General features: G+C 47.9%; 1 protein-coding gene across 3 annotated transcripts; it reads left to right on the top strand.

The window, feature by feature from the left end:
• Positions 1-255: 255 nt before the first annotated feature.
• On the top strand, positions 256-11,214 carry ORAI2 (ORAI calcium release-activated calcium modulator 2). Of its 3 annotated transcripts, none has more exons than XM_062012627.1 (5): positions 256-345; positions 1,990-2,035; positions 4,236-4,476; positions 9,537-10,073; positions 11,113-11,214. In XM_062012627.1, the coding sequence occupies exons 3-5, from the start codon at positions 4,249-4,251 to the stop codon at positions 11,188-11,190; spliced, it is 843 nt and encodes a 280-aa protein (XP_061868611.1). In that variant the 5' UTR covers positions 256-345; positions 1,990-2,035; positions 4,236-4,248; the 3' UTR covers positions 11,191-11,214. The 3 variants fall into 3 exon arrangements, with proteins under 3 accessions (XP_061868611.1, XP_061868610.1, XP_061868612.1); XM_062012626.1 differs by having other exon boundaries at positions 289-395; XM_062012628.1 differs by lacking the exons at positions 256-345; positions 1,990-2,035 and adding an exon at positions 3,015-3,125.
• The last annotated feature ends 6,340 nt before the right edge of the window (positions 11,215-17,554 follow it).

Genomic DNA, 17,554 nt, shown 5'->3' with positions numbered 1-17,554 from the left:
GGGGGGAGGGGGGCGGGGTTTCACCCCGACACGCACTGAGGGAGCCGCAGAGCCGATGCCCGTTGGCGCGGGAGCCGCAGCCGCCAGCCCGCCGCAGGACGCGCGCCGCGGCCGGCGCTCGGTGCGTCCCGCAGCCCCCTCCCGCCGCGGCGCCGCGCGGGCCAATCAGGCGGCGGCACGTGACGCGGGCGGGGCCGCCCCGCCATTTCCTGCGGGTCACGTGGCGGGGCCCCGGCGTTGCCTTGGCAGCGGCGGAGGCGGCTCCGGCTCTCGGCAGCCGGCGGCGGCTGCTCCCGGGGCGCCGCGCCCGACCCGACCCGGCCCGGCCCCTGCGCAGACGGCGCGGTGAGACGCGGGCCCGCCCCCGCCGCCCCGAGGGGACGCATCCTGCCCGGGTAGGGGGGAGGCCCTCCCCGGGGGGCTGTGTTGGGGGGTGAGGACGGGGGGGGGTCTCATCCTGGCCGGGGTGGCGAGTCCCGCGCTCAGGGGTAACGGGTTTCATCCCCGCCGGCGTGTTTGGAGGCGGAAGGGACTCATCCTGTATAGACAGGGGTATCTCGTGCCTCATCCTGCCCGGGGTGGTGGGAGGATGTGGGAAGGATCCGCAGTGGGTAGAGAAGCGGGTCCTGTACTGCTCCGGGGTGTTTTGGAGCTCTCTTGAGGTGCAGAGGCCAGCTCTCGGGGTTGTAATCCTGGCAGAGGAATCCTCTCGATGAGGGAGCTGTAGGGGAGATACCTCCAGCCTATGGCAGGGGGAAGCCGCTACCCGGAGCGCTGTTGGAACGGAGGATCCCAGCTGTGGGGAGAGAGCGGGTCCCATCCTTCCTGAGGGGATCTTTGAGATGCCACACAGGGAGTTCCATCCTGCCTCGGGAGGATCCCCTGTCGAGGATGCCTTCTGCGGGGAGGGTCCTGGCTGTGAAAGCGTCTCATTCTGGCTTGGGGAAGCCCCGATCTGAGAGTGCTTTTGATCCTTGCTTGTGTGGGGTCTCATCCTGCCCGGGTGTGCTGAGGGTGCTTAGGGAGAAGGAGGAAGAAGTCCCCTGCTTAGGTGGTGCTCTCTGAATAGATCCCGGTTGTGGTGGGATGAAGGGATCACATCCTGCTCGAGGGTGATCCCCGGTTTGAGGTGTGCAGCTGCAAGGATCGTTGCAGCAGTGGGGTGTTCACAGCCTGCCAGGGCAGTGTGACATCGCAGGGGTGCTGCTGGTGGGGTTCCAGGCCTGAGGAGAACATGGGAAAGGGTTCCCCATAGCAGAGAGCTGGGTAGCAGGGGGAGTAGCAGGGCCTGGGGTTAGGCTTAGCCATGGTGTTGAACGGTACTAGCCAGGGGAGAAAGGTGCTGGTACAAACGCTCCCATCAGCCTTGGGATGTGGGGCAGCCCCAGGCAGAGAAGCCGACAGCACTCCTGAGCCAGAGCTCTGTGGGCGACTGCTGAGGGCAGCGCCGGCAGCGGGAGGAGCATCCGCATATCTCAGCCCGGCGGCTGTGTCTGCTTTGTTCCCTGCTGGGAGGAAATACCTGCACGTGTGCTTGCAACAGCACAGGAGGAGCTGAGATGCAAGGCACAGGGAAGGCTTTTCCAGCCATGCTCACTGCCCTGGGCAGATAAGCAACATCGGTACGGGGCAGCAGTCGCAGAGGGCTTTCTGTCCTCCTCAGTGGGAAAAGTGGGCTCAAACGCATCGGTGCTGCAACAGAAATGAGTAAAGACACAGCTGGGATGGGCTTGGTCAGAGCTGACTGTGAGGAAGAGGTGTCCTGGGGAAGTGCTGATTCTCCTTCCAAAACTCAACAGCCCTGTGTCATAAACCCCCATGGGATAGTTCTTTGAGTAAGAGTCCTAAACCTTTAATGTTGCAAGACAGGAAAATGAACTCTTCAGAATAACTGTCCCTTGCTGCAGATAACTGGCTGAAAAGTATTTCCAGAGTAAAATTGCTTAAGGTACAGTGCATGTAAAATACTGCTTTGGTCTTGTGTTTCAGCCCTCTGAGCCCTCCGCCCAGCCCCTCCATGTCTGTAGCCAGCAAGGTGAGTTTGCTGTCCTGTTACTGCTTGTTTGGGCTATGTTTGTGTTTATGGAGGTTTTTTCTGCCATTGTTTATAGATTTGGGAACATCTCTTGAGCTGCTCCAGAGTAAAAACTCATCCTTGTGGTATTTTTAGCTTATTTTTCTAAGGAAAGAAGCAGACGTGATTGGGCACTCTTGCTCTGCCTCTCTAACCTCTGATTTCATCTTTTCAACTGAGTTTGTCCCAGGGGTTGAAGTTTCTTATATACAAAGTTCCTATGTGTTTTGTGAAAAGAAATGTCTGGGTAGAGACCATCAGTGTATCGAGTAAGGACAAAGATAATAAATTCAGCCCACACTGTACATTGCAGAATCCATACAGGATGTTGTCACTCACAGGAAACAGCTTTGCATTTTGCTGCTCATAGAATGTTTCTGCTCCAATCCTCCCAGGGGGCTTGGGGAGTGATACTATCTTTTTTTCTTCTTCTATAAAATAGGTGATTCTTGCCTTTTCTGGAAACACAACAAGCAGGGAAGTTTGTCCCTGTTATTCTGCTCTTGTTTTTATTGTGGTGTGAGTGTTCTTTTATGCTTTTTGCAAATTATTTAAAGTGGTGAGGGTGGAAAACAATGCCTGAGAAGTTAAGGAGACATCCCAGAGTCTTCCAGGGACTGTAATAATGGCCTTGTCAAAAACTGCTGAGAAGTTTTGTGCTGTTGCTGCTCTCTTTACTGTGCCTATGAGGGCTGCAGTCTGAAAGCCACCCACTCTCAGGGAGGGACAGACAATTCTAAGACCTGCAATGCACTCTGATCTTTGTTATTGTGTCTGGAACAGCTTTGTTCCTTTTGTAGTAACAGTGTTTGGAGTTGTGGGGAGTTGATGTCCTTTTTATCTTTGCCACTTCCTCAAATCTCCCAGCAAATGTGAGTTTATTTGCTGTTATCCCACAGCCAGAGGTGGAGAGCTGGGGGAGATGCAGGAAGGGCTGGTGCTCCTCTCAGGCAAACAGCAAGATGCCTGTGACCTTGAGGTGTGGCACTGGGACTAATTAGTGCCACACCATATGTGATTCTGGGCATGCACCTCCTTCTCCTAGGAGTTGGTAAGTATTTAGAGCCAGAAGGGTCTCGTGTGGTGTTGCTACCTGCTGCCTCCATGGTGGTCAGTTGGCAGAGTCAGGAGCGTGAGGATGAATCAGAGAATCGTGGTTTCCATTCTTTGGAAGGCTGAGTTGAACATCTAGTTTCAGATGTTGGTCAGAGTTGAGCAATTTTTGCACAGAGTATTGAGTGAATTCTGTTCTGTATCAGTGGAGAGCAGAGAGATCACCAGAGCTGTTTGGCAGCAGCCTGGCTACATTGTGGTGTAAGGAGGGGGTGGTTTGGACTTCTGACTTAGCTCTGCTGGTAGCTGTGGTCTTCACCACTTGAAATAGTCTTGCTGCTTTCTTACATCTTTCAGTATCATCTCTTGAATCTGAAGATGTTGGAACTACCTGGAAGGCAGCTCACTTTTCCCCTTGGAATTGTCTTTTCCTTTCCCCTTGCTAAGAGCCACCGGTGGTAGTAAGGGAACTGGATTCTTGGTCAGATGTGGCTGATAAGTGGAGTGTGAGAAGTACAGGAAATTTCACTTCCCACTGCAGAAACTTGGGAAGTTCATTTGTTAACCCTACATTGCATTCAGCTCCCTGACTGCCAGGGAAGTCTTGGGCAAGAACTATGCCCAACTAAACTGGTTTCCAAAGAAAGTGCACAAAGTGAGCATGCTACATGGCATTACTTTGGTGCTCTAAGGAGATGTGTTTGGAGCCAGTCCATGGTGCACTGTGAAATTAACTGTCATCTCAAAACAATAAGATGGGGACTCTGTTTCCCAAGTGTCTTTGTATAAAACTTTTTTATTAGCAAGGAGGAACTAAAGGGGAAAATTGAGATGCCAGCTTTGAAATGAAAAGGCAAGTGCTGTGCAGCCTTCTTGCATTCCTGCTGGAGCCATTCCTGGCTTCTGTGTAATCTTTCCTACTTCTCATGGTCATTTGTAGCAATTATAGATGGTCCTCTCCCTGTTCTGTGCCTTGCAAGTGTGATGGTATTTGATCCATCCTTTTTCCTACTGACTGAAGGCCACTGTTTAAACATAAGCTTTTCCAGGAGCTGATACTTGTCCTCTCTGCTGCCTCCTTTTGAACATGTCTCTCTTGTTCCCTCAGCCTTTCCCTCATCATGAGTTCTGAGTTAAACGTTCCGGTGGATCCTTCCACCCCTGCTTGCTGCCCTGAACCTGGTACAAAGGGCATGGATTATCGGGACTGGGTCCGGCGCAGCTACCTGGAACTGGTCACATCAAACCACCACTCTGTTCAAGCCCTTTCCTGGAGAAAATTGTACCTGAGCCGAGCCAAACTGAAAGCTTCCAGCAGAACCTCTGCACTGCTCTCTGGATTTGCAATGGTAGGTGTACTTTGTAGCAATGCTTTCTGGATCATGAAGGTTTTGGTGCTCTCACGTCAGCTGTTAATTAGTGTGTTCCTCCTGCCAAGGAGTGGGACATACTGTGGTTTTCTGAAGAAGTGGGAGGCATCTGCCTGGGGCCTTCTGCTTGGCTGCTCCTGAAAAGTTTTGAGCTGGCTCTGGAGGCAGCACAGATACATGAACTCCCTAACAGTCACCCACACGCTGTCAAGTCAGCTCTTTAAACATGCAACTCCCCTACCTGCAGTCGATCCTCAGTGTTCCACCAGCCTTGCTAAAAAATACAGGACCTGGGCTCTGCTTTGGCCCCGAGGCTGTTGGTTGCTGCACAGAGCTCCTCTGGGTCTCTGTGGTTGCTGTGGTCCTGAACATTATGTGTCTTTTCAGGTCACAATGTCTAAAATAAGGTGGAGGTTGGACATAGTCTGCCACAGCAGAGTTTGCATAGCATATGGGGCATATACACTGAGGTGTGAGATGAGGCCCTCCAGCCTCAGACCTGGTGTCAGGGGACTCTAGCCTGGAGGGAGCCAAACCTGGTGTATTTTTCTCAGTGCTGCCTATTAGGAATAATGCCTGGTACTTGCTTTCCTCTGTGCAGCACATGAGTGTTATCTGGCAGCTATTTGCATAGGTCAAAACCAGGTCAGGGAGTGAGCAAGTAAGTCAGTGGGCCAGACCTGTCTAAGCTGTGGTGTTAGCAGAACATGGTTGTGCTCTGTGTCAGCCTCTTCAGCTCCCCTCTGGGTGTTGCTGAACAGGAGGAAGAACTGAAGTCTGTTTAGGGGAGGTTTTCTGCTTAGGAAATGGGCAGGACTGGTTGTTCGTGAGATCTGTCAGCTGAATGCAGAGAGGCAGAGGGCAGCACCTGCGTGAGTGGGATGTGATGTGAAGATGTTGCCTCCCACAGCTTAGAAGCTGGGGGCAGACAGACCTCCAGAACTTTATGGATAGCTTTCCTTGTTTTGTTTTAGCTTCTTTAACTGCTTTTTCCACTCATAATCCCCCTGAATGTGAATCATCCATAACTTTACAACAGTCTGGGATGACAGAGGTGGTCACTCAAAGTGAAGTTGGAGAAATGCAAGCAGGGAGTGAGTTAGGTGTGAGCAGGCTGCAGGGCTGCTCAGACTCTTTAGCACACCTGTGTGCTCACTCTGTGCAAGCGATGCTACGAGCAGTGTGTGTTGGTTTGTAGCCAATTTTGTGTGCTGACATAGCAGAAGGTACCTCCTCATTTTGAGAAAGCTGGGTGCCCTCCTGTAGATTTCTTTCACTCAGAAGCTTCCTTGCTCTAAAAGGCTTCTTGTGAGCCTGCTCATTGTGCCTCTTGAGTTCTGTGTCAGTCAAGCACGTAGCTGAAAACAAAGAATGCCTTCTTAACTCACACACCAGAAAGTTGCTGAAAGTCCTTGGCAAGCACACAAAATTAACCATTTGACTTCTATTCTCTTTAACCTGTTTAAAATGCAAGTCAAATAAACACGTAGGCATGAATAGTGTTAATTACAATCAGCAGCTTAACAGAAGTACACTTGAAAGCAGTAATTGTTGGAAATAATTCTTTGCAATAAGGGATTCTCTTTATTGGCAAACATTTTCCCAGATGATGGTACTAGACCTTGCAGTGAAAGCTGAAGTTCCTACTGGGTTATTTCTCTGCTGGTCATTTGGCATGCAGGTATTTGGTTCATGGATGCTTACTCTCTAATAAAAGCATCTATTTGGCTATTGATGAAAGTAGAGAAGTTATTTAGAGTTAAATAGTTTCCCTGGAGCCCTGTGTGCATAGGACTATGTAAAGAAATGTCACACGGGGCTTGGCTATTGCTTTATTTACCTCCCTGTCAGCGTGTTTGATTCAAGCCAGTTCCATATTGGCTGCAAATTATTACGAGCCGATGGATATTTAACCAAGAGGCCGGTGGCTTTAATCCAGCTCCTTCTGAACAGGCTGCAGAATAATGTGAACCTTCCTTGTTACTCGATGAGATTGCTGGTATTTCTGGCAGAGAGCTGGGGCAGATCAGGAGGACATGGATCCTTTGCAGTGCCAGCTCTGTTTGGAGGTGTGCTGTAGAGCTGTTGCATTTATCTACAGCCTCCCAGGGGCAAAAGAGATTTAGAGGGAGCTTGGGAAACCACCTTAATTTTTCCTGATGGAAATAAGAGCTATTACTGTTAATTAGTCTTCTTAATACTTGTCCAGTTGCTACAGGTTATGTATTTGACCAAACCCAACCAAAACCCTACTCTGCATCTACCAGAGTGATTGTTTTTACAGGCTGCCAGAGCATCTGTGTGAATGTAATGTGGTTTATGGTAAGCTGTTTGTCATCCTTTTGCCTGATACTATCCATCCTTGTCTAAACTTTCTCAAGATGAGCATCGTCTTTGTTGTGGACAAGCTGGGCTGTGCTGGTCTAAGGAAAAAAAACCCAACCCAAATTGCAGTTTAACTCAAAAGTATTTTGAGTACTTGAGTCCTTTAGCAAATCTATGAGTGTGGAGTTTAGTAGGGCTTAAACTTGCACCCATGCTGAGATATTCTGTGGCTCAGCAGAGTGCTCTGTGAAAAGTAAAGCCCTTGACACCCTGGCTTCTGGGAAGAGGTTAAATTAAAGGAGGCTGTTGTTATGGAAGAGTATAATTGTATCAAACGTGACATATTAATAGTTTTACAGACCCAGCAGCTTATTTAATGTTTTTTTAAATGGGTTATGTCAGCTTGTCCTCTTTTTCTTATCCCGGTCAGAGAATGACGTGACAGCCATATGGGGTACAGCAATAGGAGCTCGCTCACCTTTCCAGTACTTGTTTGGGTTAAATGAACTGCTTTTCTGCCATGCTGCCCTAGCTGGATTGTTGATGTTGTTTTCCCTGAAATACCTCTTACTGAGCCATCAGTCAGTGTTAAAAATTCATCACGTTGCGCTGCTGAAGCTAGCCCTAGGGAATAGGTTAGTCTGGGGAAACATCCAATTAGCTGAAAAGTGCTGCTCATGTGAAGGATAACAAGTAGAAATTGATATGTTGACATCAGCCAGGCTTTCAGCTTTAATATAAAGCTATAAATCGGACGTGCAGGTACAATTCTTATTCAGCTTGCTGAATACTGTCTTTGGGTATTACAGCACCCAATAATGAACACTGTAGCTGCAACTTTTCCTGGCTGATAGAGTGTGTGTGACAATCACAGCATCAGTCTGACCTCCTCCTTCTCCAGCCAATATAAGGGGACTGCAGAGGGAATGTATGCAAGGCAACATGTAATGTGCTTTAATTAAATTGACCTTGCAGTAGATGGTGAAGCCAATCCTGTGTTACTGTTTTTCTCCTCTACACAACAAGAACTGCAAACAGGAACCTTTAAAAAACCAAAAAAGTAGAAACCCCACATGTTTATAATCAGAACAAAAGGCTGGGGATGTCCCAAGAATGGTCACGATATTTTTGGTGTCTCTAATATCCTAAATAATTGATACATATTAGTTTCACTAGTTGATAAAGTCTGGACTTACACAGAATGACCATTTGCCACCACAAACACACATCTTGATCACTGCTGTGGTCAGACGTGACTGTGGTCCCCTCGTTCAGGGTGATGATGGTTTCAAAGTAAATGCAGGTAATCGAGCAGTCATGCCAACCTAGGCATTTGTTTCCATCCCCTTTAATCCCTTTTGGGGCTACTAGCAGGGAGAGCGTAAGTGTACTCCTAATCTTCCATAATATTATTAACAAGTAATGGCAGAGCACATGGTGGAGGTGATTATACAGAGCCTGAAATGGCTGCTCAGTGGTGGTCTCAGGTGAAGTCTGGATAATCATAACTCCATTCTGCAAAATCCTTCTACCTCCCAGAATCAAGCTGCTTGTTCAGATGTTTTCTTCTCGTGATGGTCCTAAGAGGCAGTGCCTTGAGGCAGACATCCAAGTGTCTGCTTCTCCTTTCTTTAATGCATCCTGCAAGGATGCTGCTGGAGCAGCAGGTTGCCTGGGATCACCAGAGGTTTTGCCTGCTGCCAGGCAGATTCATAGCCATGCAAATCATGAAGTGCAGCTGCAGATCCAAGCAAGCTGCTAGAGAGTTACTAGAGAGGAGTGTTTGATAGTCTTGTCTGTTGTTTTTGAAGCTTCTCTGAGCAAAAAGTTCCTGCAGTCCTTTCAGGGATGCTACCACACAGGCCTCTACCAGGACTCCAGTTCTGATCTCAGCAGAGCTCCCTGCTTTCTTGCACTTATTCTGCTTGTTAAGCTTTATTCGATTAAAGGAAAAAAAAGTAAGACAGCTTTAGAGACTCACTGTATGACAGCTCTTGTTTTGAGAAAACAGACTCCTATCAGAGTTGTAGAGCACACCCATAAGCTAGTAGTTGTCTGCCTCTGCTGAGTACATCAGTAAGTTATTAGCTCTCAAGGGAGAAATTTGAGGGTATAAATAACTTTCATCTGGGCATATTTGTAGTAAAAACAAACATACAATGCTCTGAGAATAGAAGGTGGCTATTTTAACTATGAACTAACTTAAACTGTAAAGTAGCTTGCATGCTTCCCATGAGAGGTGGTGAAACCTTGCTGGCCACTGGCCAGGAGAGCTGCTCGCTTTTGCTTTTCTTTATGGGCCTGAAGTTGAAACTTCCTGCGCTGCAGCCACAAGCGATGAGCGGAAGGAGAATGTGTGAGGGGCGGGCGGGCTAGCAGGCTGTCAGCTGCCTCCCAGCTCCACTTGTCGTCTAATGAGTTCCTTCTGTTGTGTGTTTGGTTTGGTGCAGTTCATATGGCTCATGATTGAAAGGAGAGAGATGTTATTTCAGAAAACTACAGTGCAGAAACCTGTGTGTGAGCCTTCGGGAAGGCCAAGCTGCAGACTGCGAGTGGGAAACAGCAATGATCCATGTAGGCTGCCATTCTAAAAAGCACTTGAGTGTGTACTTGAGCTTATGTGCTCTTCCTGAATAAAGATGCTTTCGTGGCTGAATGCATTGAAAAAGGGAAAAGCTGCAACTATTGACAAGCATTTTGTTCCTTTCTCCCAGGTTGCCATGGTGGAGGTGCAGCTGGAGGTGCAGTACAAGTACCCCCAGATGCTGCTGATCGCTTTCAGTGCCTGCACAACAGTGCTGGTGGCAGTTCATCTCTTTGCCCTTCTTATCAGCACCTGCATCCTACCTAATGTGGAAGCAGTGAGCAACATCCACAACCTGAACTCCATCAGCGAGTCCCCTCACGAGCGCATGCACCCCTACATCGAGCTGGCCTGGGGTTTCTCCACCGTCTTGGGGATCCTCCTTTTCCTCGCTGAAGTCGTGCTTCTTTGCTGGATCAAATTCCTGCCTGTGGGCTCCATCCTGAAAAACGAGACCACCAACGCTGAGAAGCCCAGTGGCCACGCAGGCTGGCAGTCAGCACTGGTCTCCACCATCATCATGGTCCCAGTGGGGCTCATTTTTGTCGTCTTCACCATTCACTTCTACCGCTCGTTGGTGCGGCACAAAACGGAGCGTCACAACCGAGAGATCGAAGAGCTCCACAAACTGAAAGTGCAGTTAGATGGGCATGACAGAGGCATGCAGGTAGTGTGACAGAGGCACAGGCTGCTTCCAGCAAACCCCCTTGGCTAAGGCTAAGAGCAAAATGCCCCTTTTGCTAGTTGGTGAGACGTACCACACATGGATTGTCTTGAGGCTTAAATATGTAAATGCTAATTGCCTGCCATGTATAGCTGTGGGTTCTAAGTGCTGTTTCAGAGGGCTCTGGCCTGTTTCTTGTCCTACACACTTGCATACTTAAGGTGACACTGCCATGGAGTTCAAGGTCAAAACTTCATCTCCCTTAACATTGGTTCAGGTAGCCAAAAATCTGTGTTTTTTAAAAAAAGCAGTATTCTGTTGCCAAAAGTAAAACTGCATCAGCTGCAGATACTGTGTGTGTGTGTGTAGGACCTCATGTGTCAGAACTCCCTGCCTGTCAGTGCAGCAGCTCATTTCTAGAGCTGAGATGGTTAATGTAGGTATCTGCAGCTGACTTGAGGACATCCATGAAAGCACAATAGAAACTGAGTGTTCACCACCTTTGGAACAAAGCAAGTATTCCATAACTACATAACCAGAAAGAAATCAGCCTTAGCTTTTATGTTCTGTTCTTGCTATTCCTTACTATGTTTTTACAGCTGGGGAGGTAGAATTTTGGGTTGCAGCAGGTTGGGAAGTTCTGACGTACTTTCTTCAGCAGCATCCGTCACTTTAGATTGAATTAATGCCGAGATCACGTGGGTTTTGTTTTCTCCCTTAAGAGGCAAGGCTGCCCAGGGAAGGCTCACAGGTGTTTTAGTTTTAACAAGGACATTCTTAGAACAGTGACAGGGAATTCAATGCAACAAAACTTTGAAAGACTGGAAAAGCAAGTTTCAAGGAGGTAAGGAGTGATGGCATGTAGCGTATTGTAGAAACCTGTCGCTGTGTCATCTTCATTTATGTGGTGTTGTGATGTCTGCTGAAGAGAGCAAGCCCCAGTCCTGGTTATTTCATCAGTTGTTTTGGGGTGGGGGGTTTTTTATCAGCTGTAGCATTTGTCTGTCAAAAACGACTGCTTCCTTCTCCTCCACCAAATCAGGCAACTCCCCTGCTGGAACCTGGAGCTGCGCTGGCGAGTCTGATGGAGGTGGATCGGATGGGAGCCGTGTGCCATTAAAGAGTGATCATGTTTCATTTTAAATGACTCTTTTAGTTTGTCTTTTTTACAGCAGCAGAGAAAATTACACTTGCACATCTGTATTGCTTAGCAAGGGAAGCTTGTAAATTCTATAGCATCCTTGTGGAGGAAAACCTCTGTAAAAATGATTTCTATGGTTTATGGTAACTTTGTGGAGAGAAAAGGGTGCTTTTTTAAGGGAAAGCAAGGCTTTCTGCCACACAGGGCTGTAAGGAGCACAAGCACATTTTCTTGGCTCTGATCCTGTGCTGATTTCCCTATCTGCACTCCAGCAGTGCAGTTCCAGAGTCTCCCAGGCCTGCTATATTTCTGAAGTCATTAAGGATGTTTGTAATGTTCTGTTTAACCCTGGTCCCTTATTCCCCTGGGATTTGAGAAATCTTGTGGCAGGTCAGCTTCCCAGAACGGAGAGTCCATGCAAATCCCAGTACAGCAGGGTGAGACTATCCCTATATTCCTCTGGTGAGGGCCTTGGGAACCCAGCTGTAATCTCTCTTGTTTACATGCGAGTTTGAGCATTGCTGAACAAGTTGCTTAGCACTGTCTATGGCTTTCATCTGTTGTTCTTGCTGCAGTTGGCATGTACCATATTGGCTGATGTGCAGCAAAGAAAATAGTCTTTATGTGCTAAATGACTAGTCTGTGCTTATGCACGATGCAAAAAAAATAAGGAGTGTCCTCCAGGAAGTGGGTGATGGTGAAATTCATACGGTCTCCCCAGGAGTCTGCCCTCCCTCCTCCTCCTCTTAACCTAATAAAAATGAAAAGGTTTATACAAGATCAGAGTTGAGTTTTCTGCCAAGTGTTACACATGAAAGCTCTTCTACTAAGAAAATTTCTATTGTGAGGTCAGGGTGAGACCAGAGAGGACAAATCTCTCATCTGTACTTTGCAGTCTCCTTTAACATCAGTAATAACAGGACTTTGTGCAGTGTGGAGCTCGGGAGGATGTTGAGGAAAGCACTGAGCCATTTTTGCAATTAAGGTTTCCCAGTGCATTACAGTGCTGTAAAAGCAAAACAGCTCATTGGGAAACAGCCACATCGTTCATTTAATTCTTTGCAAATACAATAAACTTCAGCAAATGGAGAAATGCAGCAGAAACTGTGCTTTGATTTTTGTAGAGTGACTCAGCGGGCCTCTGGTGGGACTGGATCCAAGGGAAGTCTCGAGGCAGCCGCGCCTGTGACTGGAGTGGGGTTGTCTTCACTCCAGCAGGGAGTCAGGAATGGTTTCAGGTGGTGTCCCAAGGGCAAACACAGAACACAATAATAATGTGCTTTTCCATCTTTGCTTGCAGCTTGGTTTCTTGTGTCTCTCTGGGCACCAAACTCTCCCTTCTGTGAGGAGCCCATGGGAGTATTTTTGCTCTATGACTCCAGCGTCTGGGATCTCTTTAGGTTACCCATCACCTTCGTGCTCTAACTTCTCTTCTTCATCTTTCCCAACAGCAGCATTTGCTTTTTTAGCACCTGCCTCTCTTTCTCCAAGTCATTTACGTTTGCACTGTTCTTGGGTCCAGACTTGTGTTGTGGGAAGATTGCCTGTGATTTCAGCCACAGTAATTCATCTGTAAAAGAGCAAGGACATTGTGCTTGTCCAGATGGGTGTTGCTGTGCTACAGTGCCAGAAAATCCTCCTTGCTTCTGCTGTCAGCAGGATTCCCATCAGTCAAGTGTGGAGATGCCTGCCTTTCCACACCATCACTGGTGTCCCAGCGGGGCTGGCAGCCCACTGTGTCATGTCCAGGTTTGCCTGCTGCTGCCTGGCTGCATCTGTTGTGTGCTGTCACCTTTCTGTCACTCCTGGGTTGTCCCAGGTTTCTGTGCCTCTGTTCCTGCACAGCGATGCTTCTCCCACGAGTCCCACCCTCGGGCTGGGACGTGCGTCAAAGATCTCCCTGACGTATGTGTTGGCTTTCTGTACCAGCCTTGGGCCCTGGGGTGCTGTAGTTTAGGGTGGCTGTTGGCCTAATTCTCAGCTCCCTTGGGCTGTTACTATCTGGATCAGTTATTGCTTTGTTTGGGTGACTTCTGCAGTCTCTGCAGTGGGGTTTGGCACAGGGGACAGCCACGATCCGGGTCCCGAGTCCTCCTTCAGATTTTTTCAGACCATTTGTTTGCCCATCAGAAAAATGCCTCTGCAGGCTCCAGCCCTGGAGAGACCCTTTTCTAAGCTGGGGAAGGGGCTGTCAAGGCCATGGGTATAGTCCTGCTTCATATTGTTCCTGGGCACCTGCCTTGATTAGGGGGCACCTCCTCTCTCTCCTTCCCTCGTTAGCAGGAGTCAAGACTGGGTACAAACTTGAGCTGGCAGGAGCTGCCGGAGCGGTATCAGGTTCTCCTGTTGCCATGATTCTCCTGTTACTCTGTGAGCCCCCTATTTTTAACGTTGCCCTGGAGCAGGCCTGGCTCTGGTAGCTGCCACCTCATTGTTTCAGTGGATGTGTCTCTGGTGGAGGCTTTATGAGCAGGGAGGTGATGTTGAATGTGAGTGTCAGGGCCTGACCCCGTGCAGGGTGAAGGTGATCCTGTGTGGGTGGAGCATGCTCTGTAACCGTTCAAGTATGTGAGAATGTTTATAGAGGGCTAAGGAGTGATTGCAGCTGCAGAGCAAACATCCTTTGCTTCCGTGATGCAGGGGCTCAGGGATGGGCAATCCCAGCTTGCCACAGGGACAGCCACACTGGCCTCAAGGCTGGAGGTGCAGGACGCCTGGCTGGCTGGGGAATGGTTGCTCACATTTCACATTCTCCTCTTGCTTTTCTGTGGGATTTCAGTATGGCTTGTCTGAGGAATTTCAGTATGGCTTTTGTCTTTCCCTGCCTTAAACAAAAGGCCTCCCTGCTGCTGTAGCTTTGTTATCTTTTAAATCTTGTTGCATCTATTTTTAAGACAGCTTCCTCTATAACTCCCCCCACACGCACAAGCAGCAACCTCCAGTTCAGAGCCCAGCATGGCTGGGCCAGCGTGGCTATTTTCTGATGAGCTGCTTTGCAGGTTGTTCTCTGTACCTGTTTCAAAGAAAGCAGTTTCAGTAATGACTGACTGGCTGAATACCCATGTGTACAACTGGGATTTTGCCTTCTGCCTGGGGTTGTAACAATGAGTGCAAAGTGCTAGGAGAAGAAAAAAAAATCAATCTCTGTATTTTAGCTTTGCTTCTTCTTGTTTTATCTCTGCATGAACAATATTTAATGTAGAACAACATATGTATCTCAGTCACTGTCCAGCTGTGTGAAACTGGATAAACTTGCTGGTTTACACTTCTCGGTGATTTCAGACTGATTTTTGAAGGCAGCTCAAGCTCTACAGTATCTGCTATGGGTTAACTTGGGGTTTGCCTTTTTTTGCTCAAAAAGCTTGGCCAGATATTATCCTTCTCCTTTTAAAATACACAAGTAGATAACAATTACATGTGCTTACTTTTAATGAAGGCCTGGTTCTTTGCATGTGTTTCACAAGTGCTAATCTTGGTTAAGGAGATAAACAGCTGGGGGAGGAATTCCTGTAATGTGGAGATCATTAGTTTGTCTTACATTAATAATACTAACATCGTGGCCAAAATTGCTTTTCATAGCTAATTAATTAAGACTAAAACCTCTATCCTTCTCTCAGATTTCTATACTTTGGAGTCCAAACCTCATGTTAATGTCCTGCAGTGCTGTGATTCTATCTTTTTAAAGAGAGAATGTAGAGGAAGTTTCAGAAAGTAACACAGAAGCAACGAGTGTGTAATTGCATTTTGATCTAAGATGATGCCCAAGAGGCTGTTTAACGGATGAAAGATGTCAAAAACATAAACATGGCAATGACTGTGTAGTGACTAGATTAAGTTTTGGACTTCCAAAACACCCAGACAAAGCCCTTGGGTTTTGGCTCAGTATTTAATGATTTCCATTTTTTCAAATATAAGATATCAACTAGGATGAGCTGGAATTTTCTGGCAGCTTCCCATATACTTCAAGGCAGAAAAATCCAGCTAACAAATGCAGAGCACAAAACGAACTGATACTGTGTATCTTGTTCTTGTGGCACTCTGATTCATCACAAGCCATCATCTCCTCTTGCTGTAGAGAGAATGAAACAGCAGGGACATGCACAGAGAGTATTTGAACAGGCTGAGAGCACAAGATAAATCTAAGAGGGAGTGTTGGAAATAAAGGCTAGGCATTAATGGAAATACCTGATTGCTGCTGTTTGAGCAAAGAGCAGGTTGCTGGAGAGGCTCAGCACTGGAAGGGTGATGAGGATTGTGAGCTCAGTGCTCTCTGCACACCCCCTGGGCAGCCTGGGTCAGGGCTCACTCACCTCGACACCAAAGGAGTTTCTCTTGTGTTTAAGTAGAACTTTTTGTGTTCCAGCTTTTGTCCATTAGCCCTTGTCCTGTCACTGGACACTACAGAAAAAACCTGTTGTCTCATCCTCCTGACACCCACCCTTCAGGTATTTCTAAGAGTTGTTGAGGCCCCCCACCCCAGCCTTTTTTTCTCCAGACTAAACAGCCCCAGTTCCCGCAGCCTTTTCTCATAAGAAAGATGCTCCAGTCTCCTCATCATCTCTGTAGCTCAGCACTGGCCTCTCTCCAGCATTTCCCTGTCCCTATTGAACTGGGGAGCCCAGAATTAGATACAGGACTCCAGATGAGGCCTCACCAGGGCAGAGTAGAGGGAGAGAAGAATCTCCCTTGACCTGCTGGCCACACTCTTCTTGATGCCCCATGCGATGACATTGGTCTTCTTGGCTGAGGGCACATTGCTAGCTCATGTTTAGTCTGTTAGCAACTAGATCTCCAGCAGGTCATACTGGTGCATGGGGTTGTTCCTCCCCAGGTGCTGGACTCTGCACTTGCCCTTGTTTAACCTCATGAGGTTCCTCTGTGCCCAACCCTCCCTGCCAGATCTCACCGACTGGCAGCACAGTCTCTGATGAATCAGCTAGTCCTCCCAGTTTGGTGGCATCAGGGAACTCGCTGAGGGGATGCTCAATCCCATCATCCAGGTCATTGATGAAGATGCTGAATGTGTTTTACATACTTGGCTAAACTGAAACTGGTTCATTGCAGCCACAAAGGAATGTGGTTGTATATGTTACTGACCAAAAATATCCTGATTCACCCAACTGATTTCTAGTAACTGTTTTGTTGGGTGAAGAGCTCCCTCCCCCTGCAGTGCCTGAAGCACAGGGCAGTGCCTATGTAACACCAGTGTGTTACTATCCAGTAAAACCCGTGCTTTGTGCCAAGGAAGCAGTGCTAGGGCAGGACACACTGCAGAGATCCTACTGAATAAGTGTGTTCCCTCCATTCCTTTCTGACCCAAACCAGGCACCGTCGTCACATGCTGGTTTATGGCTTGAATGGTTTTATGGTTTGAATGTTTTACAGTTGAATGGTTTGGATGACACATCTGTATTTATTAAAGGATCACACTTCCTTCCATGGCACAACTTCATCTTTTCCTGAGCAAACCTCTGTGCTCTTAGCAGACAGATGGCCTCAGATCAGCTTCTGTTACAAATGACTGCTTGAATCTTAGGTATGAGGCATGATTCAAACCTGACTGCTGGAGGTGCCAAGAAAATAAAATGATAGCTGCCAGTGTTGCAGTCTGTTGCCCAGCTAATTCCCCAAAATCAGACTCTTTCTACTGAGAGCTGACAGCAGGGTCCAGAGATGACAAATGATCAGAAAATAACACAGTCTGTGCAGGTCTTTGGTCTCAACACTGTCCAGACTGCCTCTGCAGAAGAGTCAGCACCGGCTCCCTGCAAATGCTGCTCTCTGGTCCCAGAAGATGTGGGTCACATGATATTTATCATGAATCCTCACCATTAGAACATAACTCTTCAGCAAAGGATAATTACTTTAATTAGTTCTCAGTGTGTTGTGCTGTCTGTGGAGAGGTGCTTGCTTCTGCTCCTCCCCTGGGGAGCTGATCTCTGAAGGGACCCCATTTGAGGAGAGTGAGCAGACAGTTGTGCCCCACAGCACAGCACAACAGCCAGCGCAGGGTGACAGGATGGGGTATGGGCCAGGAAAGGGCTAAAGCTGCTGCAGAGCCTGGGCTGAGTCTGTGCCAAGGGCAGTTTGATGCTCAGTTTAATGATGCTAAATTTCATTCTTGGATTCATGTCAGTATCTAAAAAACTGGCTATTTGCATTTTGTACTTTTGTTACAATGGACACAGCAGCTCATGGCTGACTTCCACGTAAAGCTCCCATTGCCAAGGAGAGCCTTTGAAGCCACAACAGCCCACCCTTTCCTGCACTCTCCTATTTTCTCCACTGGATTGAACTCACCTCTGCACACACCCTGTTCCTTACGCACACATCAGAAAGAAAC

The sequence above is a fragment of the Colius striatus genome, chromosome 20, assembly GCF_028858725.1.
Source record: "Colius striatus isolate bColStr4 chromosome 20, bColStr4.1.hap1, whole genome shotgun sequence".
Taxonomy (NCBI): Eukaryota; Metazoa; Chordata; class Aves; order Coliiformes; family Coliidae; genus Colius; species Colius striatus.
The sequence above is the reverse complement of the archived record's forward strand: the minus strand, read 5'-3'. Positions and strand labels throughout refer to the sequence as shown.

What these genes read in the sequence shown, in the direction of transcription:
- ORAI2 (XM_062012627.1), top strand. Translation starts at nt 4,249, where the DNA reads ATGAGTTCTGAGTTAAACGTTCCGGTGGATCCTTCCACCCCTGCTTGC. An exon ending in TGCTCTCTGGATTTGCAATG is followed by an intron (nt 4,477 to 9,536) that starts GTAGGTGTACTT and finishes CCTTTCTCCCAG; the next exon opens with GTTGCCATGGTGGAGGTGCA. An exon ending in GGCATGACAGAGGCATGCAG is followed by an intron (nt 10,074 to 11,112) that starts GTAGTGTGACAG and finishes CCACCAAATCAG; the next exon opens with GCAACTCCCCTGCTGGAACC.